General features: G+C 38.7%; 2 protein-coding genes across 10 annotated transcripts in view; one reads left to right on the top strand and one right to left on the bottom strand.

Annotated features, from left to right (window-relative positions):
• NGB (neuroglobin) overlaps positions 1 to 14,909 on the top strand; it is a 33,048-nt gene extending 18,139 nt beyond the window's left edge. The window contains exon 5 of one of the 2 annotated variants that reach the window (XM_058162433.1): positions 14,853 to 14,909. In XM_058162433.1, the coding sequence (XP_058018416.1) occupies positions 14,853 to 14,894 (42 nt within the window). In that variant the 3' untranslated portion in view covers positions 14,895 to 14,909. Of the gene's footprint in view, positions 1 to 578; positions 6,062 to 14,852 lie in introns of those variants that run through there. The other variant, XM_058162432.1, reaches the window with a different exon arrangement.
• The window catches only part of TMEM63C (transmembrane protein 63C), an 86,615-nt gene continuing 68,525 nt past the window's right edge, over positions 8,040 to 26,129 (bottom strand). For all 8 annotated transcript variants that reach the window (XM_058162426.1, XM_058162431.1, XM_058162424.1 and 5 more), the window contains 7 exons: positions 25,477 to 25,542; positions 25,114 to 25,276; positions 23,590 to 23,695; positions 22,265 to 22,432; positions 20,181 to 20,296; positions 17,046 to 17,117; positions 8,040 to 16,766 (listed from right to left, as the gene is read on the bottom strand). In XM_058162426.1, coding sequence (XP_058018409.1) covers positions 16,554 to 16,766; positions 17,046 to 17,117; positions 20,181 to 20,296; positions 22,265 to 22,432; positions 23,590 to 23,695; positions 25,114 to 25,276; positions 25,477 to 25,542 — 904 coding nt within the window. In that variant the 3' untranslated portion in view covers positions 8,040 to 16,553. The remainder of the gene's footprint in view (positions 16,767 to 17,045; positions 17,118 to 20,180; positions 20,297 to 22,264; positions 22,433 to 23,589; positions 23,696 to 25,113; positions 25,277 to 25,476; positions 25,543 to 26,129) is intronic.

Below are 26,129 nucleotides of genomic sequence, written 5' to 3'. Positions count from 1 at the left end.
GTTAGTGCTAAGTATAGTATTGATAAAAGATTAGCCATAAAAACCAAAATACATTGTCATTTTTAATAAAAGAAAGATTTTAAAGATTTTTTAAATCTCTGAGCTGGATGCATGATTTTCAAAAGCTCTTTATTTTCTCTGTTTATAAAGATCAACTTAAAGATTTTTTAAGCATACAAAGGCTAGCCAGGTTTTGGTTTTTTTTATTAAGGAAAGTTTGGTATTCTTTCTGTAAATTGTGGGCATTTCTTTGGGATTGTATAAGCATTACAGTCCCCCCCCCCCAAAAAAAAGTGGAATTATTTCCATACATTAATAATTCTTCTATACACTATCAAATGGGGCTGGAAAAAAGTTGGGCTTTTCAAATGCTTAGTCTCAAGTTACAATTTAAAAACCAGTAAGTTCAGTCAGTTCCTTCTGGTCAAAAATAAAATCTTGAAGTGGAATTATAACTGATGCAAGTAAATGCTTTGGAGAATGTTTGGACTTTGTCCTGATTTCTAGCTGAAGAGAACCATCCCATAACATCAACTTTTGTCAATTGCTAGGTTCTCATATCTTCTCTTCTTCCCAAGGTACTGTTTGACAACTCTATGGGTGCCTACGGAAGGGAAGAGAAGACAAGAATGATCAACAGTCAGGTGGATGGATTCAGTTACAGTAACAATGGAAGGCCTAAATGATCAGAATAGGGACAGATTATCATGGAGAAAATCAATCTATGTGGTGCTAAGAGTTGACAGTGTCTTGATGGCATACAACCAAGCATGGGTACCTGATAAGACAGCCTACCTTTCTGAGTTTTAATTAAAACTACCTTTCTAGTTCTTGATCTAGTCTAGTGCCTGCTTTGAAAGTAAGTAACAATTTCTTAATTTTTGGAGTAGGGAGGGAGCATTTAAAATAGTTCAGTATTCTTCCCTTTTTTTCTGTTCTTTCTCCTGAGGTAAATTGACCCATAGAAAAAAAAATCCATGGAGGTCAACTCTGGGCTTACTGTATAAAGCGACAATGTGCCTTTCTTCACAGTAGGAGAAGAGTATTACATGGCAATTGAATGATAGATTGACTTGAGATCCTTTTACCAAACTATTGGGCTAAGCATATAAACTTGGAAATATAGTTCTAAAATGAATTATCCCATAAACACCATTAGAATCATTCTAGGATTAAGAAAGATCTGCTTCTCTTTTGCAGATCATGAAAAGATAACTCTTATAAAACCTTCTTGCCAAATAAATAAGTTAGGATTTAAGGTGCCCAAAGTCTTTTGGTTCCTTTTGCTGGAAAACACTAACGTAACCATTCTTTTGAAAAGTATTAATAGAAATATTTTCAGCTAATATAGAATTATATCTTGAGATATTACTTAATATTTGAAACTATATAGTTTTGATGATAACACACGGCTAATTTTCTCAATAAAATGGAAACAGTTGTTTGCCTATTATCTTGCTTTATCTTCATGCCTGAAATTTTGCCTATAAAAATCAGTTTACAGTCAGTGCTTGGCACTTATTTAGTTACTGCAGTATCATTGTAAGATATATATATATATTCTTTTGTGTAACACACACATGCACACACGTATATTTCCCTCCAAACAAGCCAGGACAATTACTTTGAAGGATGTCAGAAATTATCAGAGGATGTCATGGATTCTAGAATGTAATGATGGTGTCAGAATCTTCAGTGGAGTTTATTTCATCTGTGAAGCAGGGGTGATATTTTTTTCGAAGACAAGAAATGTAACATAACATTCATAATATTTGTGAGAATATGGATGCGTAATACTGGAATGACAGGAAATATGCTTTTTATTGGTTTATTTGTCTTCTTATTATTTTGTCAGCTTGTGATTCTGAGGTCCACAGATGCTCAGGAATTGACATGCGTGGAATACACTTTCTATGAAATGACAAACGTTAACTGTATTTGAAAGCCCATTTGCTGCTTTAGCTGGTGTGTGTATTTCATTTCTGTGGTAGAAGTGCTATTCATTTCCTGATGTACCATCCTATTTACCCTAACTCTTCTTTTCTAATTATTTCCCCATAACTGTCTATTCATCTCATCATCTTGAATGTTTTCTGAGCAATCGCAGTGAACGAAGTCTCCTTTTATCTCCTTTATTTCAAGATACTCCAATGGGGGATTCCTGGAATATTGAATCACATTTTATTTGACAGTGTGGGGAAACTGCAGGCACCAGCAGGAATGATCAGATAAGCTCTCTGGGGAGAAAAAATAGAATAATGAAGGAAAGTAACATAAAGGAGGAATATGCATCATATGTCTCCTGACTGATCAGATTTTATATTGATATAATAAAATATCTGTCTAGGTTCTTCAAATGGCTTCACTGTTAATACAGATGTTGATGTTATTTTTGGATTGAAGCCTTAGATCAAATAGCAGATTTCTGTTGGCTATTTGTCAGTGTGTTCCTCTAAAGCAGGGGTGTCAAACTCGATTTCATTGAGGGCCACATCAGGGTTGTGTTTGACCTGGGGGTGGAGGTGCTCGTGGCCAGGGTGGGTGTGGGTATGGCCAGCTTCACGTCACTCATGTCAGGGATGCCTGTGGCCTGAGCACTCTGCCAGCAAAAACAGACCTCGGGAGGTGGGCTGCGTGTGGCCCTTGTGAGTTCTCTTTTTGGCCGGGATGCCTCCTGCAGCCATCTGCCAGCAAAAAAGGAGCCCCCTTGAGCTCCGTTTTTGCTGGCACAGGGCTGCAGGAGGCCGTCCTGGCCAAAAACGGAGCTCTCCCGAGCTCTGTTTTCTCTGGCAGAGACACTGCAGGCTGGACTTTCACTGTTTCAAGGGCAGCCCAGTGGGCCAAATTTAAGCACCCAGTGAGCCAGATCCGGCCCCCAAGCCTTGAGTTTGACACCCCTGCTCAGTGGTGGGATTCAAATAATTTAACAACCGGTTCTCTGCCCTAATGATTTCTCCCAAAACCAGTTCACCAAACTGCTCAGAAAGCGGTTTGACAACCGATTCTCCCGAAGTGGTGTGAATTGGCTGAATCCCACCACTGCCCCTGCTCTAAAGGTAATAGAATTATAGATTTTCAGCACTGGGCTCATGTAACATATTGAGCACATTTACAGATCCAGTCTGATGGGATACAAAAGCTCAAAAACAATTCCTTGGCCTGCATGATAACTACTCTGTTTCCTTTCTTTTTTCTAATAGTTTTCTTGTGTTCTGCTCTATTTTTCCTTCCCCTCAATCCATCATCATTAAACAGAGATATACCAGTATCTGAATATGACTGCAGATAGCTGTGGAAAATGGCTGCTAGCAATAGTACAAAATATGATCAGATTCTCTGTTAGCCATCACAGAGTCTTATATTTTCCTTTTCCCAGCTGTGCATAAATATAGTTTTGTTTAAAAAAAAAAGAATTCCCCACTGAATCTTCATACAGTTCCTCAGGGCTTGAGTCTTTCTTCTGCCTATTCAATTAGTATCCCATCATATTAGATAATTGAAACAAGTGGCTCATAATTATGATTGAATTTTATTTCCTTGAAGAAACAGGAGATGAGAGAGACACATCTGGATCTGGAATGCACTGTTTCTAATTTCAATGGCAGTTCAAATTATGGACTGCAAATATCACCCGAAATGCCAGAGCTATTTTATGCCTCTCCTAGTTGCTGAATGCTTTTTTTTCTCTCTGCACGCAAGGACACACATGTACACCATATTTTGTTAAATTCTCTAAAGAGATAAAAATCAATATTTGGGGAATGTCAGTCCTCCACTGACTTATTGTAGCTGTATATTTAATCATTAGGACAGGGCTCCCCAACCCCCGGTCCATGGATCTGCACCAGGCCACGGCATGCCAGAAATTGGTTGCTCAACCAAGCGAAGCCCCATCCGGGGGATGCAGGAAGTAGACAAAACCACGCCCCCTCGGGTCCGTGGAAAAACTTTCTCCATAGAACCAGTTCCTGGCGCCCAAAAGGTTGGGGGCCACTGCACTAGGATTTTAGCACTGTGTCATCAGCCCTTTACAAAAATGTTGTTTACTTTGGTCCTTGAATATGCCTGCTTTTTCCAATAGATTTAGGTCCAAGTACGTCTTGTCTCAGCCCATACAGAATGCTGCCATTCTTGCTTCCTTGACTGCTATCACAGAAGAGAAGGAAGATAAATCATGGCCATATAACAGGATTATTCTGTCTTCTGCTTTGGAATTATAAGAAACCAACATGTATCTGGCTAGTAGTATCAATTTGGACTGCTATAATTTTTGCAGGGAAAGGCCCTTTGTGCGCTTGAGTTCAGTAACATGCTTAGTGAAGGAATTCAAATTCTAGCATCACTGGCTGTTCATCCACTGGTTGACTGTATTCCATAAAGACAGCCCACCCATTTTTTTGTGGGATAACTGGTTCTGTTATACAATTGCTCTTACTGTTAGCAAGGGTTTTTTTCCCCTTACCTTCAGGAGACTTTTTTTAAAACTTTCCTTTAACATTGTTCTGTGTCTTGCACTCTAGAACAATAGAAAATAGGTCTTCAACATCTGTTGCATGGCAACCTTTCATATATATATATATAAAGAGTACCTCATACTCTTCCTCCTTAGTCTCTAGACTGGATATTCTTTATTCCTTCAAACTTTGTATGGCTTGATTTCTAATCTCCCAATCTTCCTTGCTACACTTCTTCCTTGCTACAAACTGAGCCTTACAATTTGTCTGAATCCTTCCTAGAGTGGAGTGCTTAGAAAACGACAAAATATTTAAACTGGATTCTGACCAATTGAAAAAAAAAATTACATTTGTCTCTATTAAAAACTGCGTGTTGTTATTTACAGCTTTCTCTTACTCAAGTGATTCTTTTGAGTTTTGTCTTCCAGAATATTAACTACTCCATCCAATTTTATCTAAATGTGAAATTATATAATTATAATTTGAAAAGTATTCCTTTGGTTTTTCAGGCATTCATTCAAAATTCAATTACTGCCTTTCCATTAAATGCCAAAGACAGTCCCTAGAATCGCCATTTTATGTGCAAATTATATATTCTCCCACTGAATTGTTACCTTTCTCCCAGAGTGTCACACGTTTTACAGTTCAAGTTAAGATGGAAGAGTTGCAAAAGCAGTTGAAGAAAAATAGCATCTCCAGAAGGGATACTTATTGGGCTGTGCTATCTGTCTTACATTACTCTACATTCATCTCCATTTTGAATAAGTGATATTGATATTGGCAGATGAAAGCTTAGGAGCATAAACCTTTTAAAACATTTCATGTTATTTCTAGTTTGCAGGCTGGTGCTTAACACTAAGGAAAACAGCTTTTTGATTCGCCCGATGTTCAACTTGATCTCAAAAGTATGTGCTACCATTGTTTCACACTTCTTCTGGGATGTGCTGTGTGTGGACATAGATGGAGCGGGATTTGTTGAGGATTCAAAATCTGCCTTTTGAAACCCACATTTTAGGTTAATGCTTCCCTAAAACAAAATCAAAAGGAACCACTAGTATCCCTCCACAGCGTTTGCTTGATCTTGATCTTTTCTGCGGTCTTATAGTGCAGCAACAATTTTGGCAAGAGCAAGCTGGCTTTCTGGGAACTCTGATTTCCATAGAAACAGGAGGAGGAATTTGCCAAGGCAGATGGTTGCAGGCAACAGCAGCAGCAGGTAGCCCTTCCTCATTGCCTGAGAGTCATGGGGATTGGACTTCTAGGTGTGAGTAAGCTAATAGTACAGAACAGATGATTGCATATTATTATTTAAATTAGAGTGGCATTGGCCTGATCTGATGGTGAGAGATTTAAGAATATAGGGCAGGGACTTTTAGTGTCCCTATAAATGAAAGGCATTTCCCTATATTGTGTTCCTTCCCTTTTGTCTATAATTGATTCGTGTGTGAATGCTGTGCTAAATGGATGCTGGATCTGACCTCATAAGATGCTGTTAATGTTCTCTACTGCTTACCTCAAGAGTTTATACAAACCATGTTCGTTATGTAACAACTTTGTTATGTGAAATTGCCACTACGTACCAATTTTAATAAAAGCTATACTCAGCGGTGGAGTTAAGGTTCGTGGAGTAATTGCATTTATTGTTTGATTAATTGTGACCTTGTGTCAACTGTCCAACTCAGTCCTCTAGCAAAGAAAAACTCCTGGCCATTTATTTTGCCAAAAGTATACTTTACTGAAGCTTCAATGGTTACAGAAGTAGGAAAAGCTGAATCTGAGGTTTTCCCCTGCAAGCAACACAAAAGAAAGTTCCTTCTCCCCTCCAGGCCATCCCCCGATTATCTGCAAATATTCATCAAATGCTTACATATTGTTCAAGAAACAGGTGCTTGGTTTCCAGCTCTGCATTTCGTTACTTGACCTTGGCTGGCTCAGTTGGGCTTCCATCCTCTTTCCTTACATTCTAATTTTTCCCTCTCTCCTCCCTCCCCCCATGCTAATGTCAGGCTGTCAACTCATGAAGCTTGGATAGGTGACACACTGAGAATCAACATTGCAATAAAAGAAATTATTTGGCATTAAGGTGGTTTCAAATTGCATTCTAAACAAAATAACGCAGTCCACTTTTGAGAGCAATGGGTAAATCAGCTTTGTAATGTATGCTTTCTTGGTAATGAGACTTTCAAGCGTGTTCCTCCTACTAGTATATTCCTATTCCCTTACAACTCTCTTGCCCACCTGGTGTTCTGTAAATATATTGGAATTCAACTCATGGAAGATTAGGAAAATTAGTTCAACTGTACATTTGATAAGTAGGATAACATTTGATAACTGGGAAAGACCGCCATGAATTTTTTTTCCAGAACAGATTTATATCACATCTTTTATATATCAGCTATGACAACAATTACTTCATAAATCAAACCTATCCCAGAAAATACTTTTATTTGGGCTTCTGATAGTCTTGCCAATAGTAATAAAATGCGTAAGTATGTATATACGTAAATTTGTGTTTAAACGTTTATTCCAAGAAGGTCAAGGAGTACTATATCCTTCTGGAAAATATTGATGCCAAAAGGATTTTATCTTCTGTTGTGTTAGATCAGCCTTTTATAATATTATGGACACTTGCACAGCTATTGCTACCACTTCTTATTCTTTATGGATACCGGAATAATTCCATGTTTTGTTTTTTTGTATTCTGTGGATAAAGGGAATGGGAAGAAATGAAGGCTGATAGTATCACAGAAAAATCCTAGGCATTATTTTCAGTCAAATAATTAGAGGAACATCTGTAGCATTAGGCCTTCTCTTTCTTTACTTCTCCCTTTTCTGGTTCAATAATGTCAAATGGATAATGGTTCAGAGTTGGCCATCTATACTTTTTTTCTACTCAATGGCCAGAATAATTGATGAATGCATTTATTCAGATATTACCATTTTTTTGTCAATGTTTTGCTCTAATTTTAATTCAAATTTTGATTGGCTCGATTGTCAGCATTCACCGAGTAGGCTTTTTGCAGCATGCATTGTGCAGGTAGTCCTCAATGTACAACCACAACTGAGCCCAGAATTGATGTTGCTAAGTGAAAAATTTGTTAAGTGAGTTATGCCCCATTTTATGACTTTTCTTGCCACATTCGTTAAGTAAATCACAGCAGTTGTTAAATTAGTAACATGGTTGTTAAGTGAATCTGGCTTCTCTATAGACTTTTCTTGTTGGAAAGTTGCAAAAGATGATCACATGACCCCAGGACACTGTAAGCGTCATAAAAATGAAACAGTTGTCAAGCATCTTATTTGTGAATCACGTGATCATGGGGATGCTGCACAGGTCATAAGTGTGAAAAATGGTCATAAGTCATTTTTTCAGTGCCGTTGTAACTTTGAATGGTCACTAAATGAACTGTTGTAAGTCGAGGACTACCTGTACTTGTTTAGCTATATAGATAGTGATTGCCAGTGAATTAAATCCCCTTATTTACCCTGAGTCTTAAGGTATAGGCTGCTTTGATTGGATTACAGAAACTCCAGAACCTTCACATCCTTCATGGTCACATATTCGACAATATGAATTACAACAGATTCAAGCAAGCAAAGGATTGTTTTAATGGCGATTCCGGTTTTATAGTACAGCAATTTAAATATTCAGAAGAGCATTTTACTAAATTGAGAAGATAGTCTAATATCCATCAGGCTTTATCCTAGACCTTTGTTGCAAAGGTAAGGACTTCTAAATGGGAATACACTTTTGCAGGCACATCTCCGAGTTACCATCTGAGGTAGAGAACTCCTTGAATTGTGCTTGAGCTTCTCCCAGGCATTATGTGTAGTTGTTGAGAGAGTGGAAATCTTGTTTGATGCATTAATTATGCTTGTTTCATGGGTCCACAAGGGTCTATTGTCTGATTTTTCCCATTTGTTTTGGTAGAATTACTGTACCGCCCACCTCATTTTTTACAGCCTTTTGTTTCTTTCTTTAGAGATCTCCCTTCTAGTGTAATTGGATTCTGATTGTTCCTTTGTTAAGTAATTGGGTGTTATAATCACCGCATTATTAGGTTAGCATAAGTTGTACTTAATAATTTAAGCTTCACTAAGTTTAGAGGACTTAAGGAGTCTTAAAATCAGAACAATATAGATTAATGATGTTGCTACTTCCATCCCTTCTGCAGCTGGGTTAACTTCTAGGAAGCATTTGAATGAACCCACGATCTCCAGCTCTTGGCTTTTCAGAGAAAAAAGTTAAATTGTCCACTTCCCTTGGAATAGTGACAGAATACCTTTTCCAATAGGGAATGTCTCTGCTCTTATTGGAGTCAAGCAACTTTAGAATTTATATACAGTATATGTTTACCCAAGGTTCCATATTGCTTGGGGAATTCAAATAAGATTTAAAGCAGTAGATATTTGACCTCAATCTCATAAAGGTTAATGGGGATGGCAATATATTCCTACTGCTTATTTCAATTATGTACTGGTGTTAGAATAGCAAAACAGTCTAGGAAAGAATACTGTATGGGAGAATTGGGGACTGTTATGTGAAGTAGGTAACCCCTTGTAGCTCTTCCTTGTTTTTTAGTTTTAGTTTTATTTAGATTTTTATACCGCCCTTCTCCCGAAGGACTCAGGGCGGTGTACAGCCAAGTAATAAAACCATACAATATACACCTTAAAACAAAAAACAAAAAATTGTAAATTTTATTCTAAGGTTACATGTCTTTCTGGGCACATTTTGGCTAAAGGCAGAATTGTGTAAGATTGCTAGGGTGGGGTTACAGTTGCATGCAAGAATTACTCAAGACTTACTCTATCCCCTCCTCCCTTTGTACAATTTCTCTGTGCAATTTTCCTCCTACCTCTGCTTTCTGAGAAATACAGAACTTCCTAATTCCTAACCCTTTGCCTTATTTAGCAGAACCATTTCAGGAAATTTCAGACTCTCTTGACAGCCCTGAAATTTTAATAAAGCTGTTCATTGTAGAAGTATTTCTAGCTTGATTCATTAATTGAATGAGGAAAAATGGTTGTATAAAGGCTTTCTCCTCTTTAGTATGCATGTGAGAAAGGAGATTGCGCCTACAATGAAGTTTAAGTGGGAAAGGATGGGGCTGAAATGATGCCATCAAAGTTGGTGCTAGAAATTTACTGTGAAATCAATAAATGAGAAATGTTTATGATCAGATATCATGGGTTCATGATAGGCTTGAAAGCAGGGGTGAAATCTAAAAATTTTCCCTACCGGTTCTGTGGGCATGGCATAATTGGTGGGCATGGCTTGGTGGTCAGGTGATTGAGTGGGCATGGCCAATAACAATAAATAATAAAAATAATAAACAAAGTATAAAAAACAATAAGAGGTATCAAAAACCAACTTTCACACTTTACACACACACAACACAACTGACTCACACACAATGTAAAAGCAGCTGCACTTCACACTTCACACTTCACACAGCCACAAAAAGCTCAAAAACCAACTTTCACACTTTATACACACACAACTCACACACACACACACACACACACATTCACAAAATGCCATATACAGCTTTCTGAGATTTTGTATGTTTGTGTAGTTAGAGTGAAACACTACAGAAACACCCCAAATCTCAGAAAGCTGCACAAATATTTTATTTTATTATTTTATTTTATTTTATTGTGGACTTCAAATCCCAGAGTTCCTCAGCCAGCAAAGCAGGAAGTCAAAGCAAGCTTTTTTTTTCCTTCAGTAGCTGAAGAAAACATGCAGTTGCCAGCCCAAAAGAGCAGTAATTATAGGTAAGTGAGGAGGGAGAATTGGCTGGGCTTGGGTGGGGGCTCTTGTAAGTGGGAGCTGTTAAAAAGTGAGTTTAAAAACCTGTGAGAATCAGGAAACTCCTCTGGGATCGCCAGAGGAGGCTTTTAAAACCTCCGGTTTTTTTCTTTTTTTCCCCCCCCTTTGGCTGAAGGGTTTTTAAAAAAAAAAACTTTTAAAGTGTTCTGATGATCTCTGCTCAGCCCCGTGATCATCAGAGGGTTGTTTTTTTTTTTTACTTTTCAAGGCATGTTTCAGCTGAAGAAAAACTTTTAAAAGTTAAAAAAAACCCGTCTGCTGATGGTGCGGCTCAGCAGAGGCAGGGGGGCGGGGCCAGGGATTTTTGCTACCGGTCCTCCGAACCAGCAGCTGCCATCGCTACCTAATCGGGGGAGCCGGTGCGAACTGGGAGCATTTCACCCCTGCTTGAAAGATACTGTTCAATTTTTTGTATGATGGGTATTGTACCTGACCCAACTTTGACCTATTCTAGCTTGGCACTCTACATGGTGCCTATCAAATCATACACAGGAAGATTAATAGAAAGTGAGGAAAAAAAGGAGATAGAATGTAATAGCTTGATAGACATCATCACTGGCTAGAATTCAGCAACAGTGCAACATCAACAATATCTACACCGCAAGATTATGATGATTCCCCCACCCCCAGGTTCTATTGGTTATGCAAAACCTTTAACAAAGCCAGGTACCATAGAGAACTGATGTACCGGTAGATTGTTCTACTACTGCTTTTATGTGTCTTCTACCACAGTTCATTTATGGATTAGACTGTGATTTTCCAATAATTTCCATTGAAGCAGAAGTTTGATTTTTAAAGAGTTAACTAAGCAGAACTATTGGAGCTCTTATACTTGATACATTGATGTTTCAGTATCCTACCGAATAAAGCAAAATAAGATTCTCCAAAGAAAACAGCTTCAGAAGGGTTTCTGTTCATGTATTACTCCATGATAAAATGTACTGCTCAACTCATATTAAAAGATGTAGTTCAAGGGCCATGGGTGACGTAATTTAAGGCACAGTCATACCAGTAAATATAAACAGCATCCAGAACTCTTGCTATATTCCAATGGAAGTCGGTCCAGGAAATGACAAGAGATCTCTTTCCTGAAGACACCATTTTTTTTAATCCACAGACATTTGTGAAATAAGAGCAACTAAGAAAGGAGATGACTGGATGTTTGCTACTTTAGCATGTGAACAGGCAAAGTTCATTTCATGGGAAATGAAAGTGACCATGCTGGAAGGCCTCTCTGGAAGCAGGAGTAAATGGCACAGTAGTGGATCAAAGAAAAGCAGGGCCTGTGTGTGGATGGATTTCTGAGATACATTGGGTCACTTTATGCTACTCTTAACCTGTCATGGTCAAATAGAAGCACAAACAACTTTCTTCTCCATCCTGGAAAATGTCATTATGAAAGTACTATCTTAGTTTGCAGACCTGGTAAGTTCTCCAGTGCATCTCTGCAAGGGAGTGAAGGCTAATATTTCTATATGTGGAAAATGTAGAAGTCAAACAAGAGCAGCAACATAGGCATACCTACGTAATGGCTCTACACATAAGAACGGTCTGATGCAGGGAGCCTTACTTTAGAATTCAGTTTTAGGCCATTTACCCATGTAGATTTTTAGGCTACCCCAAAGAAGACAAGCTATTCTCCAAAGCATTTGAGGGCAGGACAAGTGGCAATGGGTGGAAAATAATCAAGTACAGAAGCAATTTAGAACTAAGGAGAAATTTCCTGACAGAACAACTGATCAGTGGAACAACTTGCCTCCAGAAGTTGTGAATGCTCCAACACTGGAAGTTTTTAAGAGATTGGATAACCATGTCTGAAGTGCTGTAGGATTTCCTGCTTAAACCGGGAGTTGGACTAAAAGACCTCCAAGGTCCCTTCCAACTCTGTTCTGTTCTGTTCTGTTCTGTTCTGTTCTGTTCTATTCTATTCTATTCTATTCTATTCTATTCTATTCTATTCTATTCTATTCTATTCTATTCTTTCCATTCCCATTCCATTCCATTCCATTTCATTCCATTCCATTATCAACAATATCTATTTGAAGTCCCGGGGCATAATAATGCTGGGCCTATTAAAGACTCCAGCATAAGGAAGATTAATGTATACCAATAGTTGTATACACAGGTCTTTGAGCTTTCTGCTAAGGCAATCTGGAGTTCTGTAGCAATTGTATCTGGAATAGCAGTATTAGTGGTTCCTGAAACACTTAATTTGATGGTCTTGCTTGTAATGCCCTCAGCGATTGGGGCAAACTAATCAGTATGGCATAATTCCTTACTGTGGTGTGTGAAATTGTACCAGAGTTAAGAGAATTCATCTCCACATGTTCTCTGCTCTGTCTTAAGTTTGTTGCCCCCACCTCATCTTGCCATTATAAACCTTTCTTCTTCTTTTGCTTCAAGACACACTTTGAACTCCTTAATAATCTGGACATTTTAAAAATATACAGCCACTTATGCTGCTTCTAAAAATGGGCAGTAATGTCTCCATTTCCTTGCATGTCTAAATGAGAGATATGGGATTATTCATGGGCCTTCTACAATGAGCTCAAATTTCTATGCACTCACTTGATACAAGAGATTGCTGCATGGATTGTATTTTGGAGGGTTCAGAAGCAGCAGGTTGAACTGATGTCTTCTGCTTCTTTGAGGTTTAGTCCAGTACACTTGAGGGTCCGCAAAGGAGGAGACTGAAAATGGGGGCTGTTTTTAGTCCCAGTCTTTATGACTAGTTTATAGTTCAGTGAGCCCTACAAATGCAGAACATTGGTAAAATTCAGCAAGCCAAGAAGAGACATGAACACTGCATGCATAAGGATTGAGATTCAGACTTGGGGGTTGATGGATACTCTACAAAATACTCACATCTGTATTTTTTATTGTAGATTTTCCCCACTGAGTTATATTCCAAATACGAATGGGCTGAACTCCCAGGTAACGTGTTACAATGCCAAGTCAAGGAAGGCTGATTTTAATGTACTTGTGCCCAAGCTACGTAGGGCATATAAGTAAAATTCAAGTAACACGTCCTTATGATAGATCTATAGGAAGCTGCCAATTCCTTGCAAATAAGGTTTCTTAGTTTATGAGAAGCAGTCTTCTTCCTCTCAGCCTACAGCAATTATGGTATTATGCCTATCATATTTAAATGGGGAAAAGGGCCGAAAGGGAAAAATTAAATCTTCCTTCTTTAAATCTTCAGTTCTCTTCAGGTCCAATTTCCCTCCCTCTAAATGTAGCATAATTATTTATAAGTGAAAATACACTTACCATACAATATAGCCTTTGCCAATTTAACAGCACACCCAATGGTGTTTTTTTTAAATGTTTATCTCAAGTTAAATGTGTAAAGTAGGGACAACTAATGTGTGCTTTTGGATGGTGCTGAATTCCACTTCCCAACTAGTCTAGACAGCATGACCCATTTGGAAAACTTATGACCATTATAGACCAATAGCCTCTGGAATGTCAAAAGTTACAGGCAATTCTGAAGTGTAGGATTGTACCATAATGGAATCAATCACTGAAGATACTCAACAGCAATTCTCAGTGCTTTCAAAATTACTCTTGTTTAAGAGTATTTTTAGGTGAAAGTTTAATTTATAAGGTTTATGTTTAGGATGCTTTTTTCCCTCCCTGCCCTAAACCAGCCTTGGATTATGCAAATCAGGCATTCTTTTGAATTCTTGAATTGATCCAGCCTGAGTAAAGCAACTAGACATAGTGGAGATCCAAGATCCCAAAACTATGTCTTCTATTTGTCACTGTATAATCCCTGTTTCCTTAAAGGTAAAGAAAGCAATGAGTTATGAATTTCTTCCAAACACGGTAATGTTAAATGATCCTGGAAATTCTGCTCCATTGCACTGATATTTACTGAGACAAAGAATATCCTTGGTGAAGCTCAAGAGAAAGGAACATTTTGGTTTGTGGTGAATTGCTGTTCTATACACAAACCAGCCACCTTTTAGTCCAGCGTTAGCACATTACATTTTTCTGCTAATGTTTTACACATGTGGAGGCAGTAGGAACATTACGTGGCAGATACTATGTCCTTGTTCTGATTTTTTTCCCCTTTCTGAACTTCTACTGAGCTCACTAGTCTACTGAGCTCTCTTTCTCAGTGACAATATTTCTTCAGTTTTTGAATTCTGCTATCTCAGAAATGGCTGAAGAACATAAAATCCAGGTGGCTCTTCCATTGGAGAGAAATGGACTTGTCTGCTTATTCCAACTGAAAATTTCATCCTGACCTGAGGACTGCTTTCTATTAAACTTGAAAGAGAAATCCACATTTAGTCAAATTTCTGTGTTCTGTCTTTTTGTTTCATTTACTATTATAGAACAGGAAAACATTTATCAGGGAAAACCTGTTCAGCAGAGCAATTTAGTACTATGCAGTGTGTTTTCTCCATTTATAACATCCATTAAGTTAGGAACATTTCACTTGCTTATTACTTACAGGATTGATAATTATTCAAAGCATAAGAATCCTGTGAAAAAAAAGAGGGTGATGATTTTCTGCAAATCACCTATGAACTCTCCCTCTTATTCCTCAATAGCATTACTCATCTCTCAGAAATTTGTGGACTGCTCCATTGTAGATCTTACAACACAGTTCAAGAGGAAAGTGCAAATGCATTAGACCCAGGAACTAGCGGAAGATGCTGTGAGAAACAGTTGCCTAATGCAGTTTGAAGGACCTGTGTGTCTCCAGCTTCCAGTGTCCCTCACCTTCGATGATACTTTCTGGGATTACAGTACAGCTCTGCTGGAGGAAAGGTACACAAATTCCTGACCACGATCTAACTGGTTAACGTTGGGAGGCAGTTTAACTAGAAGAAGAGTTGTATTATAGTGGTGGCTTTGAAACAAAACTGAATCATTCCCATGCACATGTCTTAAACAGAAAGCAAGTCTGAAAAGCATATGTGTTATTTGGTTGTCTTCTTTGGGACTTGCCAAATTTAGGCATGTGACAGCTGGCGACTGGCAACCTCAAAAATGTTGGTGCAAAAAAGGACAATGTGTTATTTAAGGACAGAGATTTCACCTCTGCCTGCCATTTCACTCCAGTGTCTACTATCAACTTAATGCCACCCTAGATGTGATTAGGAAACAATTGTGTTTAAATCTGGTTCTTCTTCAACTGTACAAATAAATCCACTATTAAAGAAAAAGTATGTGGTTGACATAAGCTAAACCTTTCACCTTGCCTTAAGTTGTCTGATAAATCTTTTCCTATCCCTGGTTTATAGGAAACTGGGCCAGATTTTTATACACTTAGCTCTACCTCTTAGCACTAGAAACCCTTTTTCCCCTTCTCCCATATTGAAATCTGTTGTCGAGCCAGGAATGGGGAAGTTTCCACCTCATCTGATCCAAAATAATACAAAATTGGAACATCGCATTCTTCTGCTTGCCAAGCCAGCAACCAGCCAAATGCAGGCCTAAAAAAACAAAGACAAGTTAGGCTCGTCACTTCAACCAAATTAGCATGGGAAGTCTTTCTTAGAGGCAATGGATTTGGACAAAAGCAGGAACTGCAGCAGAAGCATTATCAGGAAATATAGGCCGTTGGTTCTGCAGCTGGCAATATACTGAGACTTGCAGTGATCGTGAATGTATAAACAAGGATGCACAACATTCCATGTGTCTTTATCCCTTTCACTAATGGTTTATAGTAAGGACCGCAGGTATTATGGACATTGCACTGATCAAATCAAAATAGTCCTTTCTTTCTTTTTGCTGCTGTGAGAAAATTGCTCAAGCTAGAGAAATATTTTCATATGGCCAAAATATTTCTTTTTAAAAAGCAAAATACTGGCAGAGGGGGGAAGAGCATATGGAACCACTGTGAATTCAGATTATTTACCCAGAAGATGCAGAAAGAGCCAAGCAATGGCAGTCTGTCAACCTGGAGCAGAACAGAGGTAACATATAGAACATGCTGCCAAGCAGCTGGTGTATAGGATAGAAAGAACACTACCTCTTCAGAACATCTCAATCGTCTGTATCTGTGCTCAACATCTCAATGTTTTATATCCACCATTCTAACAGCATGACCAGAGATGTCAGGACTTAAAAAGGCCCATCATCCATCTGCCTGACTGGTTCTGGTCCAAATTACAACTTCAGATCTTTCCCCAAACTATCTGATATAGCAGCTCGGGGAAATTTAGATTTTGGGTTATGATGCTTCTTTCCAGCATTCTGAAGATTCAACACTTCTGTCCATCTGTCTTTGGTTTGGCAGGACAAAATCAATGATAGTGAGTTTGGGTGTCCAGCAAGGGTCCGGTTCTATATTTGCCTTCTGTGTTTTCCAGTTCTGCTTCAAAACTTGGCAGGTCACCCTCCTCTATATTCTCTGCTTGGTCCAGGTGGCTGCCCATTGTGCCATAAGACTGATGAGCTGGGGAAGCTGCTGGCGTAAGGCTTAATTCTGGCTCTTGAAGCACAGTGGCCACAAACATCTGTAATGCAAAAGCAAGAGAGTTAAATTCTGGGGCTTTTGGCTAACAAGGTAGGTCACTCTTTTAATATAGACTCCCCTCCCTCCTTTCCACATTTGGCAACTTTTATCGCAGCAATTATTGTTTGTGGCTTGTGAAGTATCTTTGGAATGTTAAAAACTTCTGGGGCACATACCTTGATAGGAATCTGTATAACTGCAATTTAATAAATGCAACTGTCTGGAATCTGTTTAATTGCAATTGTCATAGGTGTGTATGACAATTTATAAATGTACTTACATTTGAATTTGGTGTGGAAGAGATGCTACTTGTTTCTGTATCATTGAAAGCTCCATCAGATTGCTCTGACATCTGTTTGCAGATGGAGAATAATGTAAGTTGGATGTAAGATAAAAAGGCAAGAATGTTTGTTCTGTTTGGAAATCCCTCCCCAAATATAAACAATCTTAGAATTAAAATTGAGAGCGATTAAATAATGAAATTCAGTCCCAGAATGCTTTTCTATTTATATAGCGAAGTATTTCCAGCTGATTTATCTAATTCCTGTTTTTTCCTCCTATTTTCAGTGGCTCCTGCCTTGTACTTCTATGGATTCACTGGAGGAGTGGATAGAGCGCACACACAAAAACCCAAAATAAGGAAGCAACCCATAGTCCCTTTCCTCATCATACCAATGATTGAAAATGAGTAAATCAATAAATTGAAGATTACTGTCCTAAAACAAGCTATGATATATTCATTTGTTTTATTTGCGCATTACCCTAAGCAACAAATGAAGCAATAGTGAATTTAGCCAACAGAAAGTAAATTGTATAGGAACATTTGTGAAGCAATTTATAGTTAATTATCAGCATGTAGCCAGAGGGAGGTAGCCCAAAACAGCATAGTAACTAAGTGCTATACTGGAGTGAGCGAGTAAAATATAATAGGGATGAACTTCAGTTATTTTCACTCAAATAGTAGAAAATAATCCAAAATTTTGCACAAAGGCATCTTATTGGGAGAATTGTTTAAAAAGAGAACATTAAAAATTATTAAATAAACATCCTTTTGTGGAGGGTGTTTAACATCTAAAATCTGTTAAACACTCCAATAACTGCTTTCCTACAACATACGATGGAACATCTATTAGCAATAGCAATAGCATTTAGATTTATATACCATCTCACAGTAAGCGGTTTACAGAATCAGCCTATTACCCCCAACAATTTGGATCCTCATTTTACCCACCTCGGAAGGATGGAAGGCTTGAGTCAACCATGAGCCTGGTGACATTCGAACTGCCAAATTGCAGTCAGTCAGCAGAAGTAGCCTACAGTACTACATTCTAACCACCGAGCCTAACCTCGGCTCATACTTAGTCAGAAGATGCAGGATAATTTCTGAAACCGACGGTAACATTTTCTTCTGAGATGCTGCTGCTTTTGCATTAATTTAGCATCCCCTTACATGAGACAGTCCAAATGTGTTCAGACTACCAGATGTCCAGTCACCATGGCTGTTGGTGAGGAACTTGGAAAATTGTTCCAACTTTTCTATTGAAATACTACAGGATGGATGCTACTCAATGGTGGGTTTCAAATTTTTTTACTACCGGTTCTGTGGGTGTGGCTTGGTGGGCGTGGCAGGGGAAGGATACTGTAAAATCTCCAATCCCTCACCAATCCAGGGGAAGGTTACTGCAAAATCCCCATTTCCTCCTGATCAACTGGGATTTGGGAGGCAGAGAATAGATGAGGACAGGGCCAGTCAGAATTTTTACTACTGGTTCTCCAAACTACTCAAAATTTCTGCTACTGGTTCTCCAGAACTGGTCAGAACCTGCTGAAACCCACCTCTGATGTTACTACACTAGAATGCTGATCAAACTTAAGGAGCATCACCTTTAACAATAACTTATAAATGCAGCCCGTTCACAGTCCCTGTGAGAGAGCATGATAATCTTAGATTTGTGTTCTTTTGTCCTTTGGACAAAAAATTGCATGTCAGGGGTAGGCAATTTCTGAAGGTTTGTATGACCACAGTAGACCATATGTTGTCACTAGAAGGAACATGACTAATTTCTTTGGTGGTGGGGATGTGAAATAGAATAAGATAGAATAATAATAGAGTTGGAAGGGACCTAAGAGGCCTTCTAGTCCAACCATTTGAGTTCTTAAGAATTTCTGCCCCAGAGCACTCATTTGAAAAAGAGTTAAAAACTGCTCATTTTTCCATTGAATTTGGCCAGCACATCTCAGGTGTTGGGGACTATGTGTGATCCATGGGTCATCCACCAGGATAAACTAGCACATAGTATATATATTGCATTAATTCACAATGTCATTCATTTTATTTTGGATTAGTATGTTATAGGAGTTCAGCTACTTGTGGTTTAATCAAATAACCATGGTTAATGTGTGAACTCACTTAGATTCCAATTTCTATTAATTCATGACACTTACTAGTTTTAATTGCCTCACAAAAATAATTGTGAGGAAGAAATGGGACTGGACTATCATTGGCATGTTGTTTTCTAAGCCCCTGATAAAGCAGATAAACAGAATGAAAGAAGAAAGTGAATGTTAACTTTTTTGGGGGAAAGTATCTATTTTAGGAATATTATACTGACTTGAAATTTAAAAAGAAAGGAAAACTTGTGCATGATTCAATCTATGCTTTATGCAGTATGACAAAAATAATGTACAGAAAACTAATATAGCTAAAAAGGAATGATAGAAAGTAAACAATAATAAATCTCCCACAGAAACAGTAATGCCTATCGACTTATAGACAAGTCTGATACTTTATATCATACTTTTTATAATTAGCTGGAACTCCATTAAGTTTCTGTAATGTTTGGGAACCACAAAGATACAAGAAAAACACATAATTGTTTGAAATTTGACTATTTTACTGAGAACATCAAAAATTGCTTCTTAGAATGGAAATAGTAGGAGTTCTGGACCTGTAGGCGCTTTTCTGTCTTTAAAGATTTGTATCATCAATGTGTTATTTGGCATACTCAGTGCATACATCTGTTAATACTGGATTTCTAACTTTTTAGGAATAGATGGAACATTAAAGGAAAACGGAGGGGAAAAAGCAGGGGGGAGAATAGTTATAAAATAATGGTTAGCTATGTGATATTTCATCCAGAAATTAAAATTAGAACCATGTCTTCATGCTTTGACTCTCTAGTGGCAACTTGTCACAATGATAAGAAACAGCCTAAAAGATCCAATGTCGTGTCAGCTGATTTTCACTTGCACAATAAAAGTTTCCTTTGTTTTTCTCCTTTTTTCATGTCTCACTAAATTGGCTCCAGAGATTCTCTCAAGGTCTGGAATAGATTTGGGAACTGTGGTAGGAAAGAAAGACTGATCCATGAAGGTGTCCCATGGGGTACAAGCCAAGAAATGAGTGCACTGTTACCTGATAGCTGGAAGGTTTCCTTGGATGAAACTTCTTCAGGCACAGACCAAAGAAGGAAAAGGGAATGCAGGATAGAAGAACCACACAGGTGAAAATGGTAATGGGACGAACAGAACCTATAGCAGTGGGGAAGAGAGAAACAGATTGGCACAATGCACCCATTCTCACTGCCGCCTCTGCCTACAGTTCATGGTAGACTTGCAGCTGGGAGCCAAGAGGCCTTTTGTGTTAGGAAGAAAGCTCATCCCATCTGCAAGAGGGCTCTCTACATCAGTGGTGAAATCCATTTATTTTACTAGCGGTTCTGTGGGCGTGGCTTGGTGAGTGTGGTGTGGCTTGGTGGGCGTAGCTGGTGGGTGTGGCAGGAGAATGATACTACAAAATCTCCATTCCCTCCCCACTCCAGGAGAAGGATATCGCAAAATCTCCATTCCCACCCCACTCTGGGTCCAGCCAGGAGTGGTATTTGCCGGTTCTCTGAACTACTCAAAATTTCCGCTACCGGTTCTCCAGAACCTGCTGGATTTCACCCTTGCTCTACATAGTAGTGATTACTGCTTCTAAAACTAAACTTCAAGGAATGATTGTTACTTCCCTATTCTGTGCAAACCTGCCCACTAACAAATTCATGTACCACTTTAAATACGCTGTTCATATGCCCAGGTACGACTATTATATCATTTAAGAACTAATGCTTTCTTCTGCACCACAGTATCATTTTAGCTGCTCACTAAAATGAACTGCAAATGGACAGATCAGTTGTGTTCCCATTTTCCCCAATTCCTAATAAACCATTTGAAATGCAGACTTGCAGACCTCACTTAAAAAGGTGCCTTTGTATGCTGTGGACTTACTAGGAATTTCTATATCTAAACATTTGGCGGTAGTTCTCATTTAGCGACCACACTTGGGAAACGTCAATTCAGTCATTAACCAAAGTGGTCGCTAGTGAAACTACAATTTTGCTAATAATCCACCTTGGCTTTCCTTTGCTTTTCAGACCTGCAATGGCTGTAAATGTTGGATTGGATATAAAATTACTTTTTCATCATTGTTGTAATTGCAAATGGTCTCTAAATGAGGCAGTCATTAAAGAAGGACTGCCAGTATATTAGTAGTGGAAATATGAGCCTGTATGCTTCTGACAATCTTGATTTTTTCCCAATACTTACACTGGCTTCCCTTCTGCGTCTTCTGCGTGAATGCTAAATGTCATTGCTATGAGCCCTCAGCCCAATCCAAGTCAACAGGATGCTTAATTTTGGACCATCTCGGATGCTGCTGACTGTGCTCTCCTTTTTGTGCTTCAAAGAGTTGCTTTTGGTCCAAGGTTATGCTAGTCACTCTGGCTCTTTAAAAGCCAAGTTGTATGTAACAGTCTTAATGAGAACCAGAGAGTGTCATGTCTGAGATGCTTACTTAAATTACATTTCTGGCCCAGGTTCAGATTTCTTTTATCTGGTCACTGACTTGGCTGTGGCTCTTTCTCCTCTACCTCAAGGTTATTCCTAGTGCCCATTACAGCATGCCATGAAGAACACAAGAAATGAGCATAGCAACTCTGCTCCAAATTATACGCATGAATTTCCCTTTAACTAATCTAATTCTATCTAATTCTCAATTGCCTTAATTCGTTTTGGGATCAGTTGTACTACGTATGTGCAGTTCCCTGTAATAGTAGAAGAACATCTTTTCCACCACCAAGTCCATAGAGACTAATCAGTTTATGGCATATGCGTAAGGATGTATCTGGCATGAACTTCATACATTTTCAACGTGCGTGAAATGATAGCTGGTAAATTTGCCACCTTAGTTCTAAACCATTCACATAGAAAAACTGAAGCGTTTTCACTCTCAGAAGTACAATAAACTCTGGATTCAGAGTTTCAAGAAGTCCAGGAGCTTAGCTGTAATAGTCCTGCTTAAATAACAGAAGAAACTCATAGCTCTCTCCCAGCTTCAGCTTTTCTCCAGCTGAATTGACTCCAATTCCCCTAAACTGGAAGGTACAAGATTGGAGACAGTTGGTGTAGGCTAACTAACCCAAGTATAGCTCAATGAAGGCTCAATGAAACTTCACTTGCCTAGACGTAGAATGGAGAAGAAGAGCAGCCAAAACATGCAGAGAATGGGCGCTGTCACCACCTGGTTTACTGCTGCCAAATGGATGCGGTGGTTCAGCCTGGTCGGGATGTAGACGTAGTAAATATTGTAGCGGTCAACCATGTGTTTCAGTAGCATGTACAGCAAACCTGTGTGAAAAGAGATGGAAGAATTGGGGCATGGAGAATGCCCACTCGAAGGAGACAGCAGTAACTGGGAGGATGACAGGGAGATCGGCCTAGATATTTTTACAGGGAAAAAAAAAGGTTGGGAAGGACCATAGCTCAGCAGTAGTACAACCTCTGCTTGCATGCAAAAGATTTATTCATTAGTGACATCTGAAAGATTATCAAGGAATTGTGCTGGAAAAAAAATCTTGAGTAAAGGACTCCAACAGTTGTATTATACCCTACCAATACAACAACATCCTCATCTTGTATTTATGTTCTGTAGCTCTTCTCTTGCATAAGAACTCATTTCCTGGGGTCAATTATATCAATAAACAGGGACAACCTACAGGAGGGGTCTCCAACCTTGGTCCCTTTAAGACTTGTGGACTTCAACTCCCAGAGTCCCTCAGCCAGAAAAGCAAAGGGACCAAGGTTGGAGACCCCGACCTAGAAAATATGATAAATTTTGTGGTTTCATGTACTTTTATTTTGTACTTTTATTTATTTTCTATTAGGGCTTTTGTTTTAGGAGGAAGGATTTACCTGTTTCTTGCTATACCATCTTCTTGGCAAAAATAACAATCCTTTCCATGATATTTGTGATATAAATATCTGGAGTAGGATATCAGAAAAATGGCACAGAGAGAAATGGTAGCAGAAAAATCCCTGTTCCAATCATATCTCTTGTGGCTTAAAAAAGAAGGCATAAAAGGTATAAATGTCAGCAGACTGAAATCCAGCAATGTGTTTGTTAATAACATATTTTAAAATTATTGTAATGTATTAAACTCCCACTTTTTGCCCCAAATAATTCTTATTTGGAGAAATTACTGCTACCCAGCTACCATTTCTATATTCTTTTGTATATCATGTCACAAGGCTACTGTCCATTAGAAACAAACAGAATAATGTACATTTCACTGCATTTCCATTTTATAGGCCAACAGGTCTCTACATCAATAGCTATTTGATTCCATTAAAAGATATCATCCCAAAGGCTGACAAGAGCCATGGCTTGTATTTGTTTGTTTTATTGGGGTTTGTTTTATTGCTTTAAATTGCAATCAGCCAGGGTCCAGACCTAAAAGATGTTATTGGCAACGTCAGGAATTTTGGAGAAATTGTAATCTACTTACCAAAGGGGACAATAATGGGGCAGGTGATACTATACGTCATCACTACAGCAAATATGCAGCAAGTCCAGGCATACTCCAGTCCAAACTGGAACTCATAGGCTTGATTCTGGGGGGGAAAACACAGTAGTGCACCTTACCTTTAATTTTATTATGCATGAAGATAAGTGGTGATGGGATGGGAGAGCGGTCTCACAGGTCCTGGGGTCTATGACCATTCACCGTGGCCAACTCGCCACAGCCAAATTGCCACGGCCAACTTACTGCAGCCAACTCGCCACAGGACAGCTCGCCACGGCCAACTGGCCTTGGGACAATTCACTGCAGGACAGGAGTTACACTAATATCAAAGAAATGGTGGAATGGAAGCATTAAAGAAAGGATGCAAAAGGAGGGACAGAACGAAATGTGAAGGACAAAAATTAGAATATTTTTTATTTATTTTAAATGATTAAATTGAAATTGTCAGATTGTCCTGTGGCGAGTTGGCCTGTGCCAAGTTGGCAGTGGTGAGATATTCTGCAGCAAGTTAGCCATGGTGAGTTGGCTGCAGCGAGCTGTCCCATTCCTGGGGACCTGTGCACAACTAACGGTAGTTTGTTTTCTTTATGCAGAGTTTACCCTTTTTTCAGGTGACAACTCTCACACAACTTAAAAAATATATTTGGTTTTTAGTAATTTCACAAGATTTCAATAATTTAACTAAAAATTTTAAATTATTTAATTTTAGGGGATGCAGACATACTATCTAGGATAGAGGGAGGGATTTGTGGATATTGATGGGCACATATTACCAACTCTTGATAACAACTCTGTTATTAAACCATTTCAAAATCATGGCTCTTAGTGGTTTACAATGAAAAACAATTAAGCCTAACTGCTTCACTGAACGAACTATGGCTCCATGCCTTCCCTAAACCAAACTCGTTGAAAAGTAGTTCCTGTAAATTGTATCATTATGTCATTGCTACAATCATGCCCAAAACTAAAGTTGGATGTTTCTGTTCATGGTTTGTGACACCATGCTACAAAGACTGAGTTGCAATAATAATAATCCATGATGGGAGAGATCAGGTAAATCTTGCTAAGACATAAACAATGCACTAATGTCTTAGCATTATGTTTGAATGAGGGGGATTTTACTGGGCTAAAGAAAACAAGTCATGACTAAACAATGTCTGTTTTCAAACATTTCATGAGGTTCTTGCTCCATAAAAACTCTCATTGTCTCACAAGGGGAAATCTCCTAGAGATTTATGGCACCACTTTAAGAGTATTGCTGGATATAATCTATTCCAAGGGTCTCTAACCTTGGCAACTTTAAGTCTTGTGGAGTTCAACACCCAGAATTCCTCAGCCAGCTTTGCTGGCTGAGGAACTCTGGGAGTTGAAGTCCACAAGTCTTAAAATTGCCAAGGTTGGAGACTCCTGATCTATTCATACTTAATCCTAGTCTTCAGGAGGTTATTTAGCCTTCTAATCCTACAAGCAAGGTTTCAAATGTCCACAATGAAAAACCCAACAGACCCGCTTGATGTGGAGCCGCTCAGGTTCAGATTTGGCAAAGCAGAGCCGCGTGGCGTAGACAATGAGCCCAGGGATTCGCAACAGTTCCATGGCTGTCCCAATCAGGCTGGAAGTGACGACGTAGTTGACAAAGAAAGCTCCATTATCGGGGAGAAAAACACACCTGCATTTAAAAAGGAATCCAGGAAAGTGTGCATGAGAGGGAGAGAGAAAGAAAGAGAGAGCATAATATAACAGAAGTATATCCTGAGAAAGGTCATATGCAGCCTTCATATGTTATGTGCAAACAAGACACAACCATCCCACAAATTAAAATTGGTGACCCATCTGGCAACACACTCAAAATGTTCAGTTAATACTTACTGAAATTTTATCTCTGCTTGATCCACAAAGTGAGTGTCAAATAGCCAGCGAAAGAAAAGATCCAAACTGGGAAGAGGAAACAGAGCAGAACAAAAGAGATCATAAGCTTGTTACATTTTTTAAAAACAAACACCCACACCTGAACCCTGCTGATTCAATAAAAATGGGGCATATTTCAGTGTATGCAGTTTGAGGATGGGAACAATTTCTTCAGAGAGGTACAACCAAGCTAATTTAACCCTTTTCGATTAGCAAGAGCAGACATGATGTTGTGGACAAATGGAAGGTAGCAATTAATATTTCAGTGCAGGAAGATACAGCTCTCACACATTTGAAAGAACAGGTGGGACACCTGGGGAATGAGTGAGTTTGTGGAGATGGTGTGAAGGTAGCAAGCAACCTCTCTTCTCATTTTAATGTCATCTCTAACATAGCACACATAGTCCCTCTGAATATAATGGAATCAGGTTCCAAAGACTGAAGACACGGATCAGGAAATTATGCCTGTGTTGTGGTGATGATATCAACTTGGCAGCAGATCAGCTACTCTGCATGGAATAGCCTGGAGTAGGTGAAATATTTATGTGGGACATTGTTCATAGCCTTTGAGAAGCTGGTGATTTTTAAAAAAAATTTTAGGAAAGCATTTAGTG

This window comes from Ahaetulla prasina, chromosome 1 (genome assembly GCF_028640845.1).
Source record: "Ahaetulla prasina isolate Xishuangbanna chromosome 1, ASM2864084v1, whole genome shotgun sequence".
Classification (NCBI taxonomy): Eukaryota; Metazoa; Chordata; class Lepidosauria; order Squamata; family Colubridae; genus Ahaetulla; species Ahaetulla prasina.
The sequence above is the reverse complement of the archived record's forward strand: the minus strand, read 5'-3'. Positions and strand labels throughout refer to the sequence as shown.